At 48.4% G+C, this 22304-nt stretch overlaps 2 protein-coding genes across 2 annotated transcripts in view; one reads left to right on the top strand and one right to left on the bottom strand.

The window, feature by feature from the left end:
• Positions 1-1445, bottom strand: part of LOC140388363 (deoxyribonuclease gamma-like) — a 60296-nt gene extending 58851 nt beyond the window's left edge. The window contains exon 1 of the mRNA XM_072472409.1: positions 1253-1445. Within this exon, the coding sequence (XP_072328510.1) occupies positions 1253-1396 (144 nt within the window). The 5' untranslated portion in view covers positions 1397-1445. The remainder of the gene's footprint in view (positions 1-1252) is intronic.
• A 1718-nt stretch (positions 1446-3163) lies between these two features.
• Positions 3164-22304, top strand: part of abhd6a (abhydrolase domain containing 6, acylglycerol lipase a) — a 184562-nt gene continuing 165421 nt past the window's right edge. The window contains exon 1 of the mRNA XM_072472396.1: positions 3164-3184. The gene's annotated coding sequence lies outside the window, so the exon portion shown is untranslated. The remainder of the gene's footprint in view (positions 3185-22304) is intronic.

The raw sequence follows: 22304 nt of genomic DNA, 5'->3' as shown, positions 1-22304 counted from the left end.
CCATTCACGGGATATCCCTTGAAGCATATTTCGCTAACTGCAGAACATATAAAGTGTACAAACAAAATGTACAAATGTTCCCGACACGCCAAATTTTATAAGGCGTTTTCTTCAAGTATAAAAATGAAATGGTGATCTCAGTGTCAACATAAATGTAATCAACTTTTCTGCTTACATAACTAGACCTGACAGCTTTGGATTGAAAGTTGTACTCTGAACGGAAACTTTAACTCTTCCCATTTATGGTTAACTGCAGAACGCTGATGTTACAATTACTCTTGAGTTCTAAAGCTGGCAAAAAGAAATGTCATTTGGTACTTCTGGTTGCTAGCCAGTGACTGGAGGATACGCATACAAGGGTGGTGAGTGAGTACAGGCTTGATTTCGTCTGAAATGCTCTCAACAATGGAACAGCTTTCTGAAATTCACTATCTAGGTTGCATGAAGGACGGCCACTGTATCAAGTTACTGGGCAAGTGTTTGAACTAAAGAAACTGCACCAGAACAAGATAACAATTATCCGAAAAAGCTGGACAAACTCAGCAAGTCTGGCAGCATCTGTAGGGAGAGAAACAGAGTTAATGTTTGGAGTCCAGTATGACTCTTCTAAGACGAGTCATACTGGACTCGAAGTGTTAACTCTGTTTCTCTCTTTACAGATGCTGCCAGACCTGCTGAGTTTATCCAGCATTTTCTATTTTTATTTCAGATTCCCAGCACCCACAGTATTTTGCTTTTATAACAATTACCCTGGACAGCATGAGTTAAAAGTCAATGTGAAATCAGAGATTTGTTTTATTTGTTAACGTTATTGAGACTTTAGCAGTCACTAAACATTTGGTATGGAAGCATTTTTTAGTTCAGAACATAGGGATTTATTTGCACCACATTAATTCTTCTTTGATATTTTAATCATTACTCTTGTCAAACCAATTTATGGAAATAACTCATGTTTTTCATCCTATATAACTTAGAAGCTTCTTACACAGAAATAATTGGAGGAGACCATAAGTGATTCACAACTCAGCCTGTGCATTGGAATCTGATCATTCTTTAAATGTTCTTTCAATTTGGTAAATTATACTTAATAGAGGAATTTTGTATGTATCAGAAGGATACAGAACTGACTTAATTTGACCCAGTCAAGATCAGTAAAATCTGTTACAAATTGAATCAGTTTTAAATCATACTGAAATTCAAGGTTAAAAATTCAAAGTAAAAAATTCTCTAAAGTGAAATGTCTCAAACTCACCCTCACAAGCACATCCAGGATTCCTTCCTTGGCTACTTTTGATTTTCCAAACGTCCTCACATTAAAGGAACAAATTTTAAGTGACTGAATCCCATGAAAACTGGCAAGAAGGAGAACACCATGGAGAAACAGCATATTTACCATCTTCAGCTATTAGAGAGAGACACCAACTAGTGTCAGAATGCAATGCGTTGGTATGATGAGAACTCCCTAGCACAGTTTGCCTTTAATTATACTGATAGTACTACCCTGTTCCTTCCTCCCTTTGCTTTGTTAGCCAATGGGTGGAGATGACCAACAGCAAGTAGTTGTAAGTTTGGATTGGAGAAGTGCTTTGCATATTTCCTGACATCTCAGATCGCAACTAAATCATCTAAAACATCTCTGATGTTTCTGTGCTATCATTTATCTGATTGTTTGATGCTCCTTGGGTAGGGTGCTCTTTCCAAGAGCCGGTGCAGACTCGATGGGCCGAATGGCCTCCTTCTGCACTGTAAATTCTATGATTCTATGATTCTATGATTCTTCTCGTAAAGCGGACTACAGACAACCTGTCATTCCATTGAATTCACCAAAAGGTGAGTACACAGCTCAGTATAACTACTCAATTTATCAAGACAAGCACACAATAGAATGCAAAGGTAGGGAGGGGACAGGTTCATTTACAAGGACTTTGGTGCAAAAATGACACAATAAACTCAGTAACGCACAAGCATGTGTAGATGCACTTTTTTTAAAATTTAGAGTACCCAATTATATTTTTTCCCAATTAAGGGGCAATTTAGCATGGCCAATCCACCTAACCATGCACAACTTTGGGTTGTGGGGGTGGAACCCACGTAGACACAGGGAGATTGTGCAAGCTCCACCCAGACAGTGACCCGGGGTTGGGATTCGAACCCGGGACCTCAGCGCCGTAGACAGCAGTGCTAACCCACTGCACCACCGGACTGCCCTAAGATGGTAGATTCACAATATCTTGTCAAACTGCGAAGAAACAAGCTATATCTTGTTGTGAAATGATTGCGTAGCTGTAAGCTATAATTCTAGGAATGTTCTGTTGGAAAGAATTTAATGCTAAGAAACCAGGGTGTGACTCACCTCTGATGATGCAAAACATGTGCCCACACGTTCTGATTGAAGGAATGCATCTTCATTCAGTATTCGAACTGGTGCTGTTTTTGATGTAGCAAAGAGCATCACACATCATGGTAAAAGTGACTTCTGCTTGAACATTGAAGTCACATTATGCTGTGCCAGATGAATATGAAAATCAGAGTTTTTGTGTTATACTTGTGCGTTACTGAGTTTATTGTGTCATTTTTGCACCAAAGTCCTTGTAAATGAACCTGTCCCCTCCCTACCTTTGCATTCTATTGTGTGCTTGTCTTGATAAATTGAGTAGTTATACTGAGCTCTGTACTCACTGTGGTGAATGTATTCACCATAATGCATGACACTGTAACCATTGTATCCACCTAATGTAACCTTTGACCTGGAAGTGTGATACGAGCTGCTTCCAGGTACTGTACTGTAACCCCGGTGGGCTCCGCCCTCACCGGGGCCATATATAACCTGGCCACCTGTGGGTGGCACTCATCTGCACAACCGACTCTGGCTAGGCAAGTTCACGACTAATAAAGCCTTATGTTCACTCGCTCTCTCGGCCTCTTGGTGAATTGAAGGTATATCACTCACCTTTTGGTGAATTCAACGGAATGACAGGTTGTCTGTAGTCTGCTTTACGAGGAGAGCATCAAACAATCAGATAAATGATAGCACAGAAACATCAGAGGAACGCAAATGGTATCTCCCATGCGAAACCTAACAAAATTATTGTTCGTTTGAAGGAAAAGGTAAAGACAACGTGAAGATTATCTGTCTGATGAATGGCGATGAAGAGAGTGATGGTGAATATTGAACAAAGAAAAGGTAAAGTCTAGCGTTCTAGTGGAGGCTTTTAGTATGACGACAACTGAGACAGGGAGTGCAACGATTAGGATTCCCAAGCAGGACCTCCTGACATGCACCAAGCTCCCCAAATAGTGATGTGACCCAAATAGGTATTAAAAATGAATATAGCATGCACTGATGTGGGATTCTTTAACCTTCCCTCAGCAACCTTGTCTGAAAATGGGTGTGAATGTGTGGAGGTTTGTTAACCTATGAATGTTTGACATCTGTAGTCTTTGATCTTGGAAGTATTTTAAGCATTTTAGACTGCCTTTTCCACAAGTTCCATTTTGTTGATTTTTTTCTCTATTTATGTATACAAGTGTACTTCTTCCGAGATGTTTTTATTGTTGAACTGAATTAAACTACATTTCACTTGGAATCTAGTGTGTAGACAAATATACAAAGCAATAGAATACTAACAGCACAACATTTACATGGATCATCATTTTCTAAGATATATAAAAATATGCAGATTGTTATTGAGTATAATCATTTCTATTTAAAATTGTGCAGCCAGAAGTGGGAGAGGTTTTGTGACTTACATCTAAAGTTAAAGACTGTTATTGTACTTTTTGACGAAAGCTTGCTTAAGCAACTGTGAAAAGCAGAGGGAGTTTGATTTAAAAACGCTAAGATTGACCTTCAAGTTACAGTTGCTATGGTGCCTGATGGTAGATCAGTCAGAGTTTTTCAAAGCACGTTGCTTAAATTAGATTACAGATAAAGCGGCACTGCTATTTCTTCATGCCGTTTAAATTAATTCATTTTAAATCAATGCAAACTTTTATAAAGCACCATTTTCTTAATTTGATCTGTTCAAATCTGAGACCTGCTTTTATGATTGACTCCTCCCCAACTCCTAAAGGTTTGACAAGTAAGAAGCAGACAGAAAATGTCAGGGCACAGTATTGCCCTAGTGCCACTTTGCTGGGGCCATGATGTACCGCTGGCCATTTCCTGCATGGTTCGCATGGCGTCCTAACAGTAAAATGGTGCCAGCGGGGATATCGCCAGGGTGTGCCTGAAGCCTGTGGTTCCATGGTATCCTGAATCCGCACTGGCCAAACTGCTGATGTAACACGAGCATACCAAATTTTCGCCACACAGCTCCAGTAAATGAATTCATCAATTGTTCACAACAAGCATGAAGCTGGAAAATGGGGTGTGCACTCGTGTTCTTTTAACGGCCAGGCGCTCAAATTGCAAAGTGCCTGGATGTTCTCTGGAGTGATCTTTGAGGAATATGGGAGAGTTCCTGGATTTACCAGAGAGTGTTACCTTATCCTCACAGGGGTGGCAGAGGAGTTGGCAGCCTAGTCACACTGCCATAGGTATGGTGGCAGGGGTGCTGGTGCCTCTGGGTCAGCAGCACAACATGGAGCTGGAGAAGAGGCTGCGGAGAGGGAAAATTCTGCATCTTATCAAACCTCCCTCTTCCATGCTCCTCAACAGTGGCAGTGTGCTAGGCCAGCTATTGTGCCGAGCATGTGGTTGTGCATTCCCATCAGTGCTGCCTCTTTGAGGTCCCTTTCTGAGTTTCTACCTTCTGGTAAGCTAGCAAACAAACCATCCTTTAACCCTGGCCTGGCTGCAGCCCATTTATGCCGACATGACTCACCATGTGTTGGTTCCAACCCTATACTAGTTTCCAAGGTATATGCAGTGCCGAGGTCTGAGTTGGTTGCGATGGGTGTTGATGTTAGATGAAGTGACAGGGCCCCTTCATTAGTTCTGCACTGATGCTCTCTCTCTTCCTCCTTGGGCTGCTGTGTCTGGAGAGGTGACAGTTCTTTGATGTCTGAAAGTAGGAAATCAGAAGGGTGAGGTTGGGATGAAGGGTTTGGGATGGGAAGCAAGGGGTCCATGGGGATACCATCTGCAGATTGAAAATGATGCCCAATAGCAGGATGAGGATGAATTGGGAGTTGAGAAGGGGCATATGGCAGGAACTTTCATTCAGCCTCAATGTTCTCAATGATACCAGACAGTATTGGCTCTGCTCCTCCCTCCTGGGAATGGCCTGAGCATCAGCTGTAAGCCACTGATCCCTACAGCTTTGAGGAGGAGGGGTTAATGTGGGAGGCCTCATGGACTGCCTGGTCAGCCACTGTAAGCTACCTCCAGGCAGTTGCAAGACCTTTGTGCCGATGGAAAGCTATCTGCCACGAGGGAAATCCCAGCAACAAGTCTAATTTGCTCACAAATGGACATTTACGCACTCAGATTTGCTGCCTGCGGCCACTATCCTAGCTTCCCTGTGGTCAGAGCCACCCCAGTGGGACTAGTAAGTTTCTGTCCAGAGTGTTCGAGAAGGGGAGGTATGGGAGTGTTATCTCCAAAGGTAATAATACCTCCAGAGGTAAGCACCTGTCTCCAACGTAAAATCATCAAGCCTAGGCGTCATTTGTTTATGAAATTTGAATTGTTAAAAGAATTTGATATGAACTGTCCTTATAGGTGAAGAGGAAATTAACCTGGGCCTGAATTCTCCGGATGTTGGGATTTTCTGTTCTCATGGTGCACCCCATACTCCCCCCCCCTTGGGTTTCCTGGCGGATTGGGGTGGCTTCAATGGGAAATCCCATTGACAAATGGCGAGAAGAGAGAATCCTGCTGCCAGCGAATTGCGGATCACCGAAAAACATGTGGCTGGGGACCAGAGAATCCAGCCCCTGAAGTTTATGGGGATAATTACGCTTTCAATAAAAGAGAAGAGAGGAGTGCAGACTGGGTGGCCCCTATCTATCAAGGTAGTAGAATTTGCGGAATTAAAATTGAACATTGACAATACCTGTCAGTTCAACAATAATATGTTTTGCATTTGGGATAATTTTGAAATGATCAAATGGACTCAAATAACAGGTTGCTTTGGGAAATAAAAAGAATCAGAAAGAATCAGTTAAGTAAAATAAATAGAGCAAATGTGTTAATAGCATTGTCCAAGTGGGAATGTGTAATCTTAGGGGCGGGATTCTATGCTCCCGGGACTAAGTGCCCGCGCCGTCGTGAACGCCGTCGCGTTTCATGACGGCGCGAACAGGGCCCGGGCACGACCTATTCTGGCCCCCGCAGGGGGTTAGCACGATGCTGGAGCGGTTCACGCCACTCCAGCGTCCTTATGCAGCACCAAATGGGCGCCGCACCAACCCGCGCATGTGCAGTTGGGGCAGCCAAATCCTGCGCATGCGCCGTGCCATCCTGCGCATGCGTGGGGAACTTCTTACGCGCGCCGGTGTTCTGGGGCCACGCGCGGAAGGAGGTAGGCCCAGGGGGGGAGAGGCCGGCCCGCCGATCAGATGGCCCCGTTCGCAGGCCAGACCCCCGGTGAAGGAGCCCCCCTCCCCCCCATAGGCCGCCCAGTCAGCGTTCCCGCAGAGTTCCCGCCGGCAGCGACCAGGGGTGGACGGCGCCGGCGGGAACCTGTCGTGCGTAGCGGCCGCTCGGCCCATCCAGGCTGGAGAATCGGCGCTCGTCATTTGCGGCGATTCTCTGAGCGGCCCGGCGTGAATCGCGCCACGCTGGTTTCGGGGGGGGGCAGGGGGAAATCACGGGCGGGGGTCGGGGCGGCGTGGTGCGATTCGCGCGGCGCCCCGGCGATTCTCCCTCCCGGCGTGGGGGGGGGGAGAATCACGCCATTATGTTTTTCTTTAATTTTAGGTCAGTAAGAATAGTTAATTGTTAGCATTCTTTTGGAAATATTTGTATGTTTGCCCAGACTAAACAATAAGGAATTGCATGTGCTAATATAGCCATTATCCAAGATAATCTGATCCATGTAGGTGAAATAAGCAAAGACCTCCACATACCAACCATCACACCCCCACTCCAATCTTCGATTAGATCACCTGAAAGCCCAATGAAGGCTAGTGCCCAAAGTCATGTGTGGCATAATATTGGGATACAAATGTGAGCAAATGTGGTTTGTTGTGTGTGAGGCAACGAGCGTGTGCAAATGTTTGCTCAAGATGCACCGAAGAATGAACCTCAGACATGCTCAGTTATCTGATAACAGCACAGTATGATATGACTATTGTGAGAGTGAGAAAACATTCTAAATCAAGACAGTGAACACATATTCCGTAAAGACACCAACTAACTGATGAAACAGTCTGGTCGGAGGTAGATACCGGGCCCCTATCCAAGGGATTGAGATTGAAGAAAAGCGAAACACAAAATTAGGCCTTAGAAAATTCAAAGTTGGGTTCTTTAGAGTTAACAATGAAATTGGGACAACTGCAAACTTGGAAGAAATAATACTTAGCAAGGATTATTCTCATTTTAATAAAGACATGGGGAGTGATAGAAATTGGCATTTCTTGTTAGCTATAGATGATATAGGTAAAAGGTTTAATTGAGAACTCATTAAGAATAATTAACTGAAATCATAATAAGCATTAATTCAGTGCAACTATAGCTGGGAATTAATCAGATAAGACACTGTATTTTCACATTTCACAAGTTGCTTGAGGCCTGCAAGGTCAGTGACTCAACTAGCTAAAAGACCCTATTGTTTGGTTAAAACTGGACGGCTGCCCAGTATGGGCAGTTCCGTTTCTATAGTAACAGCCAGTCTATGTTGAGATACAGTCGATAAGTTGGGAAATTGGCAAGCGATGGTATGGGAAATTCACACCGATATATTTAAATACATATCTCTTTTAAATTGATGGACAGACACTTTGGCCGAATTGAGTGAATTATAAATTAGTTGAAGCCAATCATAGCCGTAAAGAAGGCGAAACCTTAAGATTATAATCTCCTTAAGAATCATTTGTCGGGATGGAAAAATCCATTCCGGAATCAATCTATCTCTTTCTGAAACCTATTTCCTTGGCTTGCTTTTGCTAAATCGCCATCTTTCTTTTGTTTAAATCACTCAGTCTTTTTATACCGTGTATTATGATTTGAAGAATTACCACGATTTGTATTTTAAACTCAAACCACCGTATTCGCTAAAAACAATCAACCTGACTAGCCTCCTAAAGGGCTAGTCGGAATTCTCTTAATGTTGTATTGAAAATGAAGTTACCAGTGGGCACCACAAGCTGACAAATAAAGTTCAACTGAGCTTTGCCAATAAACACAGACTTGATCTCTGTTATTTGGGAATTAAGAAGGGATAACGGATATCCAGGGTTCCGAATAGACACAGAGATTCACCAGGGAGTCCACACCAACCAAAATAAAGAAACGTAGTTTTATTTACAACACGATATATACACTGCCCAGTAGATCCCTATAGGATTCCTACACAGGTCGGTGCCTTACTGGCTGACCTTTTGTACAAAGGTTAATAGAGCTTGTACTCTGCAAGTACCATGGGGGAGATAATCATTCCCAACCCTAGGCCCTTTGCGGGTTGTTACACTCATGGTGGATGAGAATGAAGGGAGAGCTGGTTAAGTCCACAATTTCTTGTGCATTTGGTCCATTTTATCTTTCTGTAGGATCTAGTCTGATTTTCCCTCTCTGAACCATGGTGGAAAATGAGTTATAATGTTCGACAACTGTACATTAGAATAATTAGTATGAGTCTAAAATGGACACAATGTATTCTAGTACTTGTTATAATAATGTTCTATGTGTCAGAGGCAGATGTTTTAGGTTTCGCCTCGCTGATCGCCTGAAGGCGGGTCCTGTTGGGGGGGGGGGAGGTCAGTCGCTCCAGCCTGTGCCCTGGCATGGCGGGGGGGGGGGGGGGGGGATCTGTTGGGGTTTTTAACACTCAAGAAGGTGAAGTTTGAGTTGAGGGGAAGGATGGAGGGGTTCTACAATTCATGAGCTTTGTTCATTATGCACTTTCAAGAATTGGATGACATTGAACATTAGGGGGGGTTGGGGTAGGTGGGGGGGATTTGGACTGTGTATGTTGTTAATGACTATGTACGGGTGGATGATGGATTCCTGATTCCTTTTCTTTGATGTTTGGATTTAAAATGTTGGGGGCTGTTTGGGGGTTCGTGGAAGGAGGGGATTGTTGACCAGGCGTTTGACATTGCATTTGTTATTGTTGATTGTTTGTTGGTGGGTTTAAATTTGGACGAAAATGTGAAAAAGGAGGAGAATAAAAATATATTTTTAAAAAATAATGTTCTTATGTGTAATCTAATACAATGGGATGAATTTTCCTGCCTCATTGGTGTCAGGCTGGTGGGTGGGTTGGTAATATGGCAGGGGAAGGATCAGGAACGATGCCTTATACCTTCGTGTTGACATGGCATATCGTGAGTAACTGGAACCGTCCAGGTCCGACCGCCTGCTGTGTGGCCAATTGAGCCATTTAAGTGGCCAATTAAGAGCCATTCCGCTCACCTTCAGGTATTTTGCCCACTTAGGAAGGGCAGCCACACGGGGAAACCACCAGATAAGTTCTGGTCGCTGCCCAACTGGTTCTCAGAGGGGAGCCTCCCTGATAGGTACTCGATATCCGATGGCGGGGCTGATGGCAGGCCCTGTTTACAACAACCGCCCCTCGCCATTTGCCCCCTGATTGCTGGGGCCTGCCTTATTGGCCCTGGCTTCCCCTTATCAAACTTGCAACTCTTCGGGGCCAACTTACCACTGAAGTGCCCTCTCCCTAGTGATGCAGCCTCAGCAATGGTCACCTCTGTTTGGGCTTGCAGCTCTTGGGAGTGGGCTGCCTCATTTGGACAGCAGCCCCGGTGGATGCCTCTTAAATGGCTACAGTCAGCAAAATGCCACCCCAGGGCCCTGCCACTAGCCAGAGTGGGGATTACAGTCCCCTCAAAAATTCTCCCAAACAAAATCAATGCTTAAGGTATATAAAATGAATCAGTTTGCCAATCTGACAAGAGTGACTTCATGGAAGAGCTAAATGGAATTAACAGTGATCCTTGGGACATTGGACATTTATATTTCTGGGACATTGTGAACTTAAAGACAGTCTGTGCAGAAATAGCCACAAAACCAAAACTACTCATATAAACAAAATGAGAAAACATGAACATTCTCTGATTAAAGACCGGCAGTAATTGTTGCATTCATGATTGTTTGCTTCATATCCATTAAAGACCTGAATACATGCCAAACAATTGTCATGGAGTTGGATGTGTATCTGTGAAAAAATATATACTTGAGAGGAGACTGAAAGGAGGAAGTTCATTTCTTGTCCGAAACAAGTCGGTGAAAACCTACACTCTGTGGTCAGGGTGGCTGAACAAAAAACAGCAGAGTAGGAAGAATAGATAATGCAGCTTGTGAGAGAAACTGTTCTTTTGAAGGAGAAAGTACAGTTAATGCATTGCAGCCTTGAGAGGCAAGTTGTTGAGCACAGAGAAACGTGACAGAAATAAAAGGATTTGATTGGACTGAAAAAGCTGCAAAAGCAGCTGCCCTAACCTCTAAGAAAGTTGAAGAGCTCAAGAGCCAACCGTCCACCATTAATATTTAGCAATGGTAGACAATTGGGCAAAATTAATTTCCCCTAACTATTATTTTCGCCCATCTGGCAGAATTAACACATTGTGGTTGGCCTGGAGTTGGAGTTGATAGGTAGGCCAAGATACTCACCTCAACATGTACCCACCTGAAGAAGAAGACCAATTTCTATCTTCAGACAGACACACTGATACCTGTTAGATTGATTGAAACTAAATTTAGGGTTGGGTTCCTTTGAGTTAACAATTAATTTTGGACAATTGAAGACTAAGGAGGAATTATAGTTAAAATTATCCATTGGATAATCCGATCAACAAGGTGCACTTGAAAGCTCCAAGATGGGTTGTATATGATTATTAATTTGTGTGATTTGTCATTGTTAAACCAAAAACCAAGATTTCTCTGGGATATCAAGGTGGACTGATGATCCTGTTAGGGTGGATTCACAAACCCACCGTCTGTGCAGCCTGTGTGGGAGGTTTTGGAGTTAAAAATCTTGTACGTTTTACCATTCAGTTCTGTGGTGCTTTTACATAAAAACAGCTAATGGTGCCATTTGTGTCATTTTTACTGAGCTGCAGATTGATCCACGTGATTGACTGAGATGGCTTTTAAAATGTTATCATAAATTTTGGATTAAGGCAACATAAAAATATACGTGTCGCTAAAATATTTTATGTCAAAATATAATTTGAAGCAAGTTGTTCAGAGGTGGCATGCTACTGAAATATTGTCTGGTTTTATTGTCAGTGGTATGTTTCAATGGTCCATTATTAGATTACTATCCAGTTGACTCAGGAATGAATGACTACCTTGCAGGGAGAATTCAGAAACTCCTGCATATTCTGTCAGATAACCTAAAAACATCTCTAAGATTTTCCCTTTTTTTGTTTGTTTCCTCAGGCTCAGGCAGGTTAAATGAAAACAGTGGAATCACTCTACATTTATTTTATTTACATCAGATGAAAATCATTGGACCTCAAAAGAATCCATCAGCTATATAATTTACACCCGTGAAATAATGAGCATTGCTAGCATCTTCATTAAGTAGAAGGGTTTTTGCACATTTATTTTTTAGTTGTCTATTTTTAACGTGGAATTTCCCCTGGAGTAAATGCCATCTGATCAGATCCAGCATCGAATGGAATCTGATGTGTGCTGCTCTTGTTGAGCTTATTCGTTCTTGGAGCGCGGGAATTGCCCATGAGGTCAGGATTATAGCCCGTCCCTAATCGCCCTTCAGCAGATGGTTGTGAGCTGCCTTCTTGAACCACTGTAGTCCACGTGGTGTAGGTGTAAAGCAGTGCTATTAGGGAGGGCAGTTCCAGGACTCTGACCCAGTGAGAGAGAAGGCACAATCATATAGTTACAAATCAGGATGGTGTGTGGGTTGGAGGGGAATTTGGCAGGTGCTCTCAGCATGTCAATGCTAAAGACAAGGCTAAAGCATTTGCAACCATCTTCAGTCAGAAGGGTCAAGTGGAGGACCCATGTTAATCTCCTCCTGAGGCCCCCACCATCATAGATGCCAGTCATCAGGGGCGTCATTCTCCGACCCCCCGCCGGGTCAGAGAATGGCCGTTGGCCGCCATGAATCCCGCCCCCGCCCCCGCCGAAGTCTCCGCTCCCGGAGATTGGGCGGGGGCGGGAATCCGGCCGCGCCGGTTGGCGGGACCCCCCGCTGGATTCTCCGGCCCGAATGGGCCGAAGTCCCGCCCAGGAATTGCCTGTCCCGCCGACGTAAATCAAACCTGGTATTTACCGGCAGGACCAGGCAGCGTGGGCGGGCTCCGGGGTCCTGGGGGGGGCGCGGGGCGATCTGACCCCGGGGGGTGCCCCCACGGTGGCCTGGCCCGCGATCGGGGCCCACCGATCCGCGGGCGGGCCTGTGCCGTGGGGGCACTCTTTCCCTTCCGTCTCCGCTACGGCCTCCACCATGGCGGAGGCGGAAGAGACTCTCCCCACTGCGCATGCGCTGGGAAACTGACAGCGGCCGCTGACGCTCCCGCGCATGCGCTGCATTTCCGTGCCAGCTGGCGGGGAAACAAACGCCATTTCCGCCAGCTGGCGGGGCGGAAATCACTCCGGCGTCGGCCTAGCCCCTCAATGTTGGGGCTAGGCCGCCAAAGATGCGGAGCCTTCCGCACCTTTGGGCCGGCGCGATGCCCGTCTGATTGGCGCCGGCTTTGGCGCCAGTCAGCGGACATCCCGCCGTTGGGGGAGAATTTCGCCCCTTATCTCTTGATTCACTCCACATGAGATCAAGAAACAGATGAAGGCATTCAACAAAGCAAAGGTTTAAGGCCCTGAAAACATCCAGGCTGTAGTAGAGACTTGTGTCCCAGAACTAATCACACCTCCAGCCAAGTTGTTTCAATACAGTTACAACACGAGCATCTACCTGACAATGTAGAAAATGACCCAGATATGGCCTGCCCACAAAATCCAATCCAACCAATCAGCACCCCATCAATCGACTCTCAATCATCAGAAAATGATAAAGGTATAGCCAACTATCAGCGGAACTTACAAAGCAATAACCTGCTTATGGTACTAAGTTTGGGTTCCACCAGGGCCATTCAGCTCCAGACCTTGGGCGGGATTCTCCGACCTCCCCGCCGGGTCGGAGAATCGGCGGGCCCCCCACGGCGATTCTCCGGCCCGTGATGGGCCGAAGTCCCGCTGCTGTCATGCCAGTCCCGCCGGCGGGAATTAAACCACCTCTCTTACCGGCGGGCTGGCGGCGCGGGCGGGCTCCGGGGTCCTGGGGGGGGAGGGCGCGGGGCGATCTGGCTCCAGGGGGTGCCCCCACGGTGGCTTGGCCCGCGATCGGGGCCCACCGATCCGCGGGCGGGCCTGTGCCGTGGGGCACTCTTTTCCCTCCGCTATGGCCGACGCAGAAGTGACCCCGCCTGCGCATGCGCGGGGATGACGTCAGCAGACGCTGACGCTCCCGTGAATGCGCGGACTTCCGCCGTCCGGCGGAGTCCCTTCGGCCCCGGCTGGCGTGGCGCCAAAGGCCTTTCCCGCCGGCCAGCGGCGCGCCAACCACTCCGGCGTGGGCCTAGCCCCTCAAGGTGAGGGCTTGGCCCCTAAATGAGCGGAGAAATACGCAACTTTGGGGCGGCCCGACACTGGAGTGGTTCCCGCCACTCCATTCCGCCGGGAACCCCCGCCCCGCTGGGTAGGGTAGAATTCCGGCCCTTGTTACAGCCTTCACATGGACAAAAGAGCTGAATTTCATCGGTGAGGTAGAGTCACTCTCTTGGACATCAAAGCAGCTTTTGATTGAATGTAGTACCAAGGAGCACGAGTAAAACTGGAGTCATTGGGTATTGAGGAAAGCACTTCACTGTTTGTAGTCAAGCCGAGCACAGTTGTTTGAGGCCAATCACCTTAGCCCAGGACTTCACTCCAGAAGTTTCCTCAAGGTTGTGTGTTGATTCAATCACTTTCAACTGCTTCATCAATGACCTTCCTTCCAACATTAAGTCAGAACTGGGGATGTTAGCTGATGATTGTGTAGTACCATTTGCAATTTGTCAGAAACTGAAGCAGTGTGTGCTCAGTACAGTAAGAGCTGAACAACATTCAGGCTTGGGTTGATACGTGACAAGTAATATTCACACCACACAAGTGCTAGGCAAAGACCACCTCCAACAAAAGAGAGTCTAACCATCTCCCCATAACATTCAATGGCATTACCATTTGCTGAATACCTCACCACTAAAGCCTGGATATTGACCATAAATTTAATTGGAGCAACCACATAAATGCTGTGTCTTCAAGAATATGTTGGAGGTGGGGCAGCACAGTGGCGCAGAGGTTAGCACTTCAGCCTCATGGCACCGAGGTCCTAGGTTCGATCCCGGCTCTGGGTCACTGTCGGTGTGGAGTTTGCACATTCTCCCCGTGTTTGTGTGGGTTTCGCCCCCACAACCCAAAAGATGTGCAGGGTAGGTGGATTGGTCACGCTAAATTGCCCCTTAATTGAAAAAAATTAATTGGGTACTCTAAATTTTTTTTTAAAGTATATCCAGTAGGCTGTATACATGGGTGCCAGTGTGCAAAGGTGGTGGAGGCAATGAATGTTTAAGGTGGTGCATTGGTGCCGATCAAGCGGGCTACTTTGTTCTGGATGGTATTGAGCTTCTTGTGTGTTGTGGGAGCTGTACTCATCCAGGCAAGTGGATGGCATCGCGTGACGCTCCTGTCATGTGCCTTGTAGACAGATTTTGGTGAGTAAGATAGTGAGTTACTTACCACAGGATTTCCAGCCTTCCACATATTCTTTTTTAAATTTTAAATTAAAAAAAAATAAATTTCGAGTATCCAATTCATTTTTCCAATTAAGGGGCACGGACAGTGACCCAGAGCCGGGATCGAACTGGGACCTCGACGCCGTGAGGCAGCAGGGCTAACCCACTGCTCCACCGAGCTGCCCGTCTACTGGATATGCAGCAACTTGCCAAGATTCCTTTGACAGCAATTTCCAGACTGCTATCCGGTACCACTAGGTGATAGAAGTTGCTGTGTGGAATCCCCATTGGAGGCCTGTGGAATCAGTTATACTCAGCCAGGCACAGATGCTGAGCTTCAAGACTCATAGCACGCGATCTACCCGAATAGAAATAAAGTCCCGTAATGAGGGCATTTAGCCGGGTGTTTCGAGGCGCTCGGAGCGCCGAGAAACACCACGCTATTGAACGCCTATTCGGGTATATATGGGGCCACAGCGGGGAATGTCCCAGCAAGGTTGCACTTAGTCCCATTTTCCACTTGCCGGAACTCCTCAGTGCAGAAGGAGATTGGGACGCCCGATGCAACCCCCAAAAGCCCCATCCCACCTATAAGGGGGTCCTCGGGGTGGCACGGTGGTGAAGTGGTTAGCACTGCTGCCTCACGGCGCTGAGAACCCAGGTTCGATCCTGGCCCCGGGTGACTGTCTGTGTGGAGACTGGCTGTCTCACTCCAATTAGCAGATTTGCTAAAAAGTGGTTCAGATACACATCCCGATGTCTCGCGAGATCACGTTAGATCTCACAAGGCGCGGTCAGTTGGTAGATCCCAGAAGCGGGATCTCTTGGTATCTACCGGCAGTGCTGCACTGGCTTTCAGGGGCGACTCGGCTGGTAGATCGTGCCCATTGACTAAGCAGGTACTTGTGGAACAATGTCTCATCTTCATCTATCTGAATTCCCAGAGCATGTCCGATCTGCGCTGAAGATGGAGGAGTCCATTGAGGTCATGTGTGCCATCATTTGAGCCCATGACGTCCACTGAAAGAATGACCATTCTAACAGAGAGTCAAATTCAGCAGGCCAACATGGGTGCAACCAAACAACATTGGTTTTGATATAATGGCACTTACTTAAGAAAGCATTGAGTAAACAGTTGCCTTGATAACTTAAATTGCTTTCAAATGCATCCAGGAACCCCCTACACTTGGGTAGCAAGGAGGTGCAGGTGGGCTCTGCGAGGGAATAGGTGGACAGCGATGATAGCATTGTGGGCTTTCCTCAAGGCCGATATAGCCCTTCACAGCGGTTCCCCTGAGAAAGGCTCAACAGCTGACACCTAACCCCATGACTAATGTTGCCTCTGCATAGATGAAGGAAGGGAAATCTTTGAAGAGGCCCTCAGGAGTTCCACTACGTGTCAGTGCCTAGAAAAGAGCAGACTGAAAGAGTCTTAGTGGAAGAAAAGACTTCACTTGGGTGCAACTGCTAGAGGGATGCTAATATTTTATTTCGAAGAGCCATGTTTGCTATCCCTGGGAAGTGTAACAGTGCCCTTTATTTCCAATGCCACCTTGTCTGTGGGAGTGGGATGAGTCTAGATGCTCGCTTGTAGGGTGGAGAATGTAATGCAATTTCACACCCACCACAAACCCTGCCTCCAACTGTCTGGGAATGTTCCACCTACAGTTTCCTCACTGTTGCTAGGCTATTCAGACAGCATCAATATATCTAACCAACAGTCAACAAAGACATCAGATTGTGATCTGCTGTTGTAAATAGGCTGTGTCACATTGCAAAGATAGATGGTGTGAACTTGATGATCTTTGCAAAGTCAGAGTAAAGAGGAAGTTTGAGTTCAAACTCAGTTGCAAGCTGCTTCCCTTTATCCTCTTAATATACAAAAGGTGGCCAGGCTGTTTTCTACTTTATCTATGTTTGGCATTTCATCACTGACATATGTTTACTTCTGAAAAGGCAATTTTGGTGGATCAGATTTTGAATATTTCTGGAGTTCAAAGATTCACCAACATTCTGCTGAATGACCCAAGAACATAGGCGCTGTGAGGCAGCAATGGTCACCGTGCCACCCTGCAGATTTAGGAATAAACTTCAAAAAGGAATTGGAGTTGAGGGGAAGGATGGAAGGGTTCTACAATTCATGGGCTTTGTTTATTATGCACTTTCAACAATTGGATGACATCGAACATAAGGGGGTTTGGGGTGGTGGGGAGGGGGGGGCGAGGCGAGGTTGGGGTGGGGAGGGAGTTGGACTGTGTATGTTGTTGACTACGTATGGGTGGATGGTGGATTCCTGAATCCAGTTGGTAGGAGGGAGGAATTGTTGGTCAGGGGATTGACATTGTATTTGTTACCATTGATTGTTGGTGGGTGTAAATCTGGATGACAATGTGAAAAAGAAGGAGAATAAAAATATTTATTGTAAAAAAGGAATTGGATATATATTTGAAAAGGAAAATGTTGCGGGGGAGAACTAATACAACAACTCTTTTAAAGATTCAGCGCAAGCACAATAGGCTAAATAACCCCCCCCACCACCACACACTTTCTGTGCTGTATTGCTCTATTGAACTTTAAAGGTAAAATAATTAAAAATAAAAAACGTCAAAACTTAGGGAATAGAAATATAATAAAATATTGAAAATGGAAGAGAGGGTGGGCAAGAGATGAGCAATGAAGAACTGCAGCATCTGAAGGTCTTGTCCACTATGCTCTCCCGTCATCAGCCATTGTTGATTGTTGCACAGCACACTATTCCCGATGGTCTCAGCACCTCCAAAAGCCACAATGCACTTCCCCTTTAAATAGTTCAGGCTAGCTCGACGTGGTGGGAAAGCTTAAAGCAGTGCTGGGCATTCATCATGCTGCGAACCCAGCTAATGTCTGCAGCCAATGACTGGCATGAGGTGCGCTGCATGCTTGTAGAAATGATGGTAATGTACAGGCAGCAGAAAATTGCCACCTGCCTGCATTTCAATCTCTGGGCGTGGGCTAATCACACATCGTAATCCTGGTGCCCTTTTTTGGGTGTTATCCAATTCAACCCCCAGAGGCTATAAGAACTTAGTAATGCTTAAGATAGTATTTACTTTGGCAATGTATAGTGCTAGGGTCTCAGTGATCTTATGGCAGCCATGTGGCATTTTTCTGTAATATCAGAGGATTTTTCAGTTTCAAATTGCTACATTCTTATAAAACTTGCTGGCCTGACAACGTCAAATTCCTGGCATAGCAGGGGTTCCTTGGGTTAAGACATCCAATCAACATTTAGTTATATTTACCACAGTTCGGTTTCAGGATGTGTGGTGATCTTCTGTAATAGGAGATGTAAGGTAGGACCTGCACTACAGGTTCGCCGGTAGCTCCTGCCGGCTGGCTCCGCCCAGGGAGAACTGTATAAATGTGCATGACCTCCAGTGCCCTGCCATTTCACCAGCTGCAGCAGGAGGCATCGCATCGGTGTGTAATAAAGCCACAGTTGTACCCAACTTTAGTCTTTGTGCAATTGATCGTGTATCAATTTATTACAGTCAGATTTTCCACAGAATGGATATCAGAATTAAGCCCGATCGCCTGCAGTTGGATCCGCACTCGCCCGACGCCAGGAAAGACTTTACTCACTGGCTAGCATGTTTCGAGGCTTACCTCAACGCGGCGGACCGCACGCCAACGGAGGCTCAGAAGATAAATGTCCTGTACTCCAGACTGAGCTCCAGCATGTTCCCGTTGATCCAAGATGCCATGACTTACACAAAAGCGATGGAATTCCTCCAAAGGAACTACACATAGAAGGCGAACACGCTCTTCACCAGGCTTGTACTCACCACCCACTCGCAGCTACCTGGTGAGTCCATCGAAGACTCCTGGCGGGTCCTAATTCCACTTGTCTGGGACTGTGACTGTGAGGCCGTCACGGCCGCCGAACACGCAAATCTCCTCAGGCGCGATGCCTTCGTGACGGGGATTGCGTTGGACCGCATCCGAGAACTATTGCTGGAAGGGGCCATGCTCGAACTGGCGGAGATGAAAACCTTGGCGCTCTCCATGACGGTCGCATCCCGTAACGTACAAACGTACCTCTCCCGCCGTGCTGCCCACCCTTCTACCCCTCCTGGACCCCGCCGACGACCTCCTCAGCTGGGGCCCTGCCTTCCCAATGCGCCTGCGCCGCACGCCGATCCGCGCACCCCGGGGGTCCCCGCTGCTACTTCTACGGTCAGCAGAAGCACCCCCGCCAACACTGCCCGGCCCGCACTGCAGTTTGTAAAGCCTGCAGTAAAAAGGGCCACTTCGCGGCTGTGTGCCAGGCACGCGCAGTCGCTGCGATCGCGCCCGCTATCGTCCCCTCCCCCACACCAGACGCACAATGGGAGCCGCCATCTCCCCCTCCCGGCTTCATGTGCGACCAATGGGCGGCACCATCTTGTCCCGACCCCGCAATGTGCGCACCATGGGCGCCGCCATCTTGTCCCGACCCCGCATTGTGCGCACCATGGGCGCCACCATCTTGTTCCCCACAGGGTCCCCGGACATCTCGACATCGGAACCGCACCCGCTCGCCACCCGAAGCATCCGATGGCTACCCGCAGTTAGCTTCGATGACGCTGGACCAATCTCGCCCGCACAACCTGGCCACCGCGTCGACGACGGTTAAAGTCAACGGCCACGCGACCTCGTGCCTGCTGGACTCCGGGAGCACCGAAAGCTTCGTTCACCCAGATACGGTAAGGCGCTACTCCCTCGCGGTCCACCCTGCCAATCAAAGGATCTCCCTAGCCTCCGGATCCCACTCCGTCCCGATCCAAGGCTTTTGTACAGTCACCCTCACGGTCCAGGGCGTAGAATTTAGTAACTTCCGCCTCTATGTCCTTCCTAATCTCTGCGCTGCACTCCTGTTGGGCCTGGACTTCCAGTGCAACCTCCAGAGCCTCACCCTCAAACTCGCCGGGCCCTTACCCCCCTTTACCGTTTGCGGCCTTGCGACCCTCACAGTCGATCCCCCCTCCCTTTTTGCAAACCTAACTGCGGATTGCAAGCCCGTTGCCACTAGGAGCAGACGCTACAGCCCCCAGGACAAGACCTTCATCAGGTCCGAAGTCCAGCGGCTGCTTAACGAGGGTATTATTGAGGCCAGCAACAGCCCCTGGAGAGCCCAAGTGGTAGTGGTTAAAACTGGGGAGAAACACAGGATGGTCGTGGACTACAGCCAGACCATCAATCGGTACACGCAGCTCGACGCGTACCCCCTCCCACGCATATCTGATACGGTCAATCAGATTGCGCAGTACCGGGTCTTCTCAACAATTGACCTGAAATCCGCCTACCACCAGCTCCCCATCCGGAAATCGGACCGGCCATACACTGCCTTCAAGGCGGACAGTCGCCTCTACCACTTCCTTAGGGTCCCTTTCGGTGTCACAAATGGGGTCTCGGTCTTCCAAAGGAGATGGACCGAATGGTCGACCAGTACGGTTTGCGGGCCACCTTTCCGTATTTAGATAATGTCACCATCTGCGGCCATGACCAGCAGGACCACGATGCCAACCTCAATAAATTCCTCCGCACTGCCACCCTTCTCAACCTGACCTACAACAAAGAGAAGTGTGTCTTCAGCACAACCCGATTAGCCATTCTCGGCTATGTAGTCCAAAATGGCCTTCTCAGGCCCGACCCCAAGCGCATGCGCCCCCTCATGGAACTTCCCCTCCCCCACTGCCCCAAGGCCCTCAAACGCTGCCTGGGGTTCTTTTCCTACTACGCTCAGTGGGTCCCAAACTATGCGGACAAGGCCCGCCCACTCATTCAGTCCACCCAATTCCCCCTCGCGGCCGAGGCACAACACGCTTTCGCCCGCATCAGAGCAGACATCGGCAAGGCCGGGATGCGCACAGTGGACGAGTCACTGTCTTTCCAAGTAGAAAGCGACGCTTCAGATGTCGCCCTTGCCGCCACTCTAAACCAGGCAGGCAGACCCGTGGCATTCTTTTCCTGCACCCTTCATGCCTCTGAAATTCGACATTCATCCGTCGAGAAGGAGGCCCAAGCTATCGTTGAAGCTGTGCGGCATTGGAGGCATTACCTGGCCGGTAAGAGATTCATTCTCCTTACGGACCAACGGTCGGTAGCCTTCATGTTCGATTCGGTAGCCTTCATGTTCAATAACACACAGCGGGGCAAGATCAAAAATGATAAAATCTTGCGGTGGAGACTCGAGCTCTCCACCTATAATTACGAGATCTTGTATCGCCCCGGTAAACTCAACGTGCCCCCAGACGCCCTCTCCCGAGGTACATGTGCCAGCGCACATGTGGACCAACTCCGGGCCCTACACGACAGCCTTTGACACCCGGGGGTCACTCGATTGTACCATCTGGTCAAAGTTCGCAATCTGCCCTACTCCGTCGAGGAAGTAAGGACAGTCACCAGGGACTGGCAGGTCTGTGCGGAGTGCAAGCTGCACTTCTACCGGCCAGACCGTGCGCGCCTGGTGAAGGCTTCCCACCCCTTTGAACACCTCAGCCTGGATTTCAAGGGGCCCCTCCCCTCCAATGACCGTAACACGTATATTCTCAGTGTGGTCGATGAGTACTCCAGATTCCCCTTCGCCATCCCATGCCCTGATATGACGGGCAAAATTCTCCGTTATCGGCGCAAATTCCACCGATCGGCGCAAAAAACGGCGCAAATCTGACTTGCGTCACGCCGGAAAAATGGGCTAGCAGTGACGTGACGGGATCTGCGCTTGCGCACGTGGTTCACGCCGTGCAGCGTCATACGCGCTGCACGGCGTGACGGCTCATAAGGCCATGCTGCTCCCCCCCACCCGACCGGAACACCCGACCACAACACCCGACTGGATGGCTGGCACCGCTCAGCCCCGAGGTTCCAGTCACGGGATGTGGAGGCGCTCCTGGACGCAGTGGAGCAGAGGAGGGATGCCCTATATCCCGGGCACGGCCGCAGAGTTGCCCCAGCCACAGCCGGCGTCTGTGGAGGGAGGTGGCAGAGGCCGTCACCGCTGCGGCCCTGACACCACGGACAGGCACCCAGTGCCACAAGAAGGTGAACAACCTCGTCAGAGCAGGCAGGGTGAGCCTCCCCCCACCCCCGCCCTGCCGATATCCATATCCCCCATATCCCCCCTCCCCCATATCCGCCCTCCCCATATCCCCCCTCCCCCATATCCCCCAGACCCCCTCCCCCATATCCCCCCTCCCCATATCCCCCCTCCCCCATATCCTCCATATCCCCCCTCCCCCATATCCCCCCTCCCCCATATCCCCCCTCCCCCATATCCCCCCTCCCCCATATCCCCCTCCCCCATATCCCCCCTCCCCCATATCCCCCATATCCCCCCTCCCCCATATCCCCCCTCCCCCATATCCCCCCTCCCCCATATCCCCCCTCCCCCATATCCCCCATATCCCCCCACCCCCATA

This window comes from Scyliorhinus torazame, chromosome 13 (assembly GCF_047496885.1).
Source record: "Scyliorhinus torazame isolate Kashiwa2021f chromosome 13, sScyTor2.1, whole genome shotgun sequence".
Lineage (NCBI taxonomy): Eukaryota > Metazoa > Chordata > Chondrichthyes > Carcharhiniformes > Scyliorhinidae > Scyliorhinus > Scyliorhinus torazame.
This window is presented reverse-complemented; position numbering and strand designations above follow the sequence as displayed.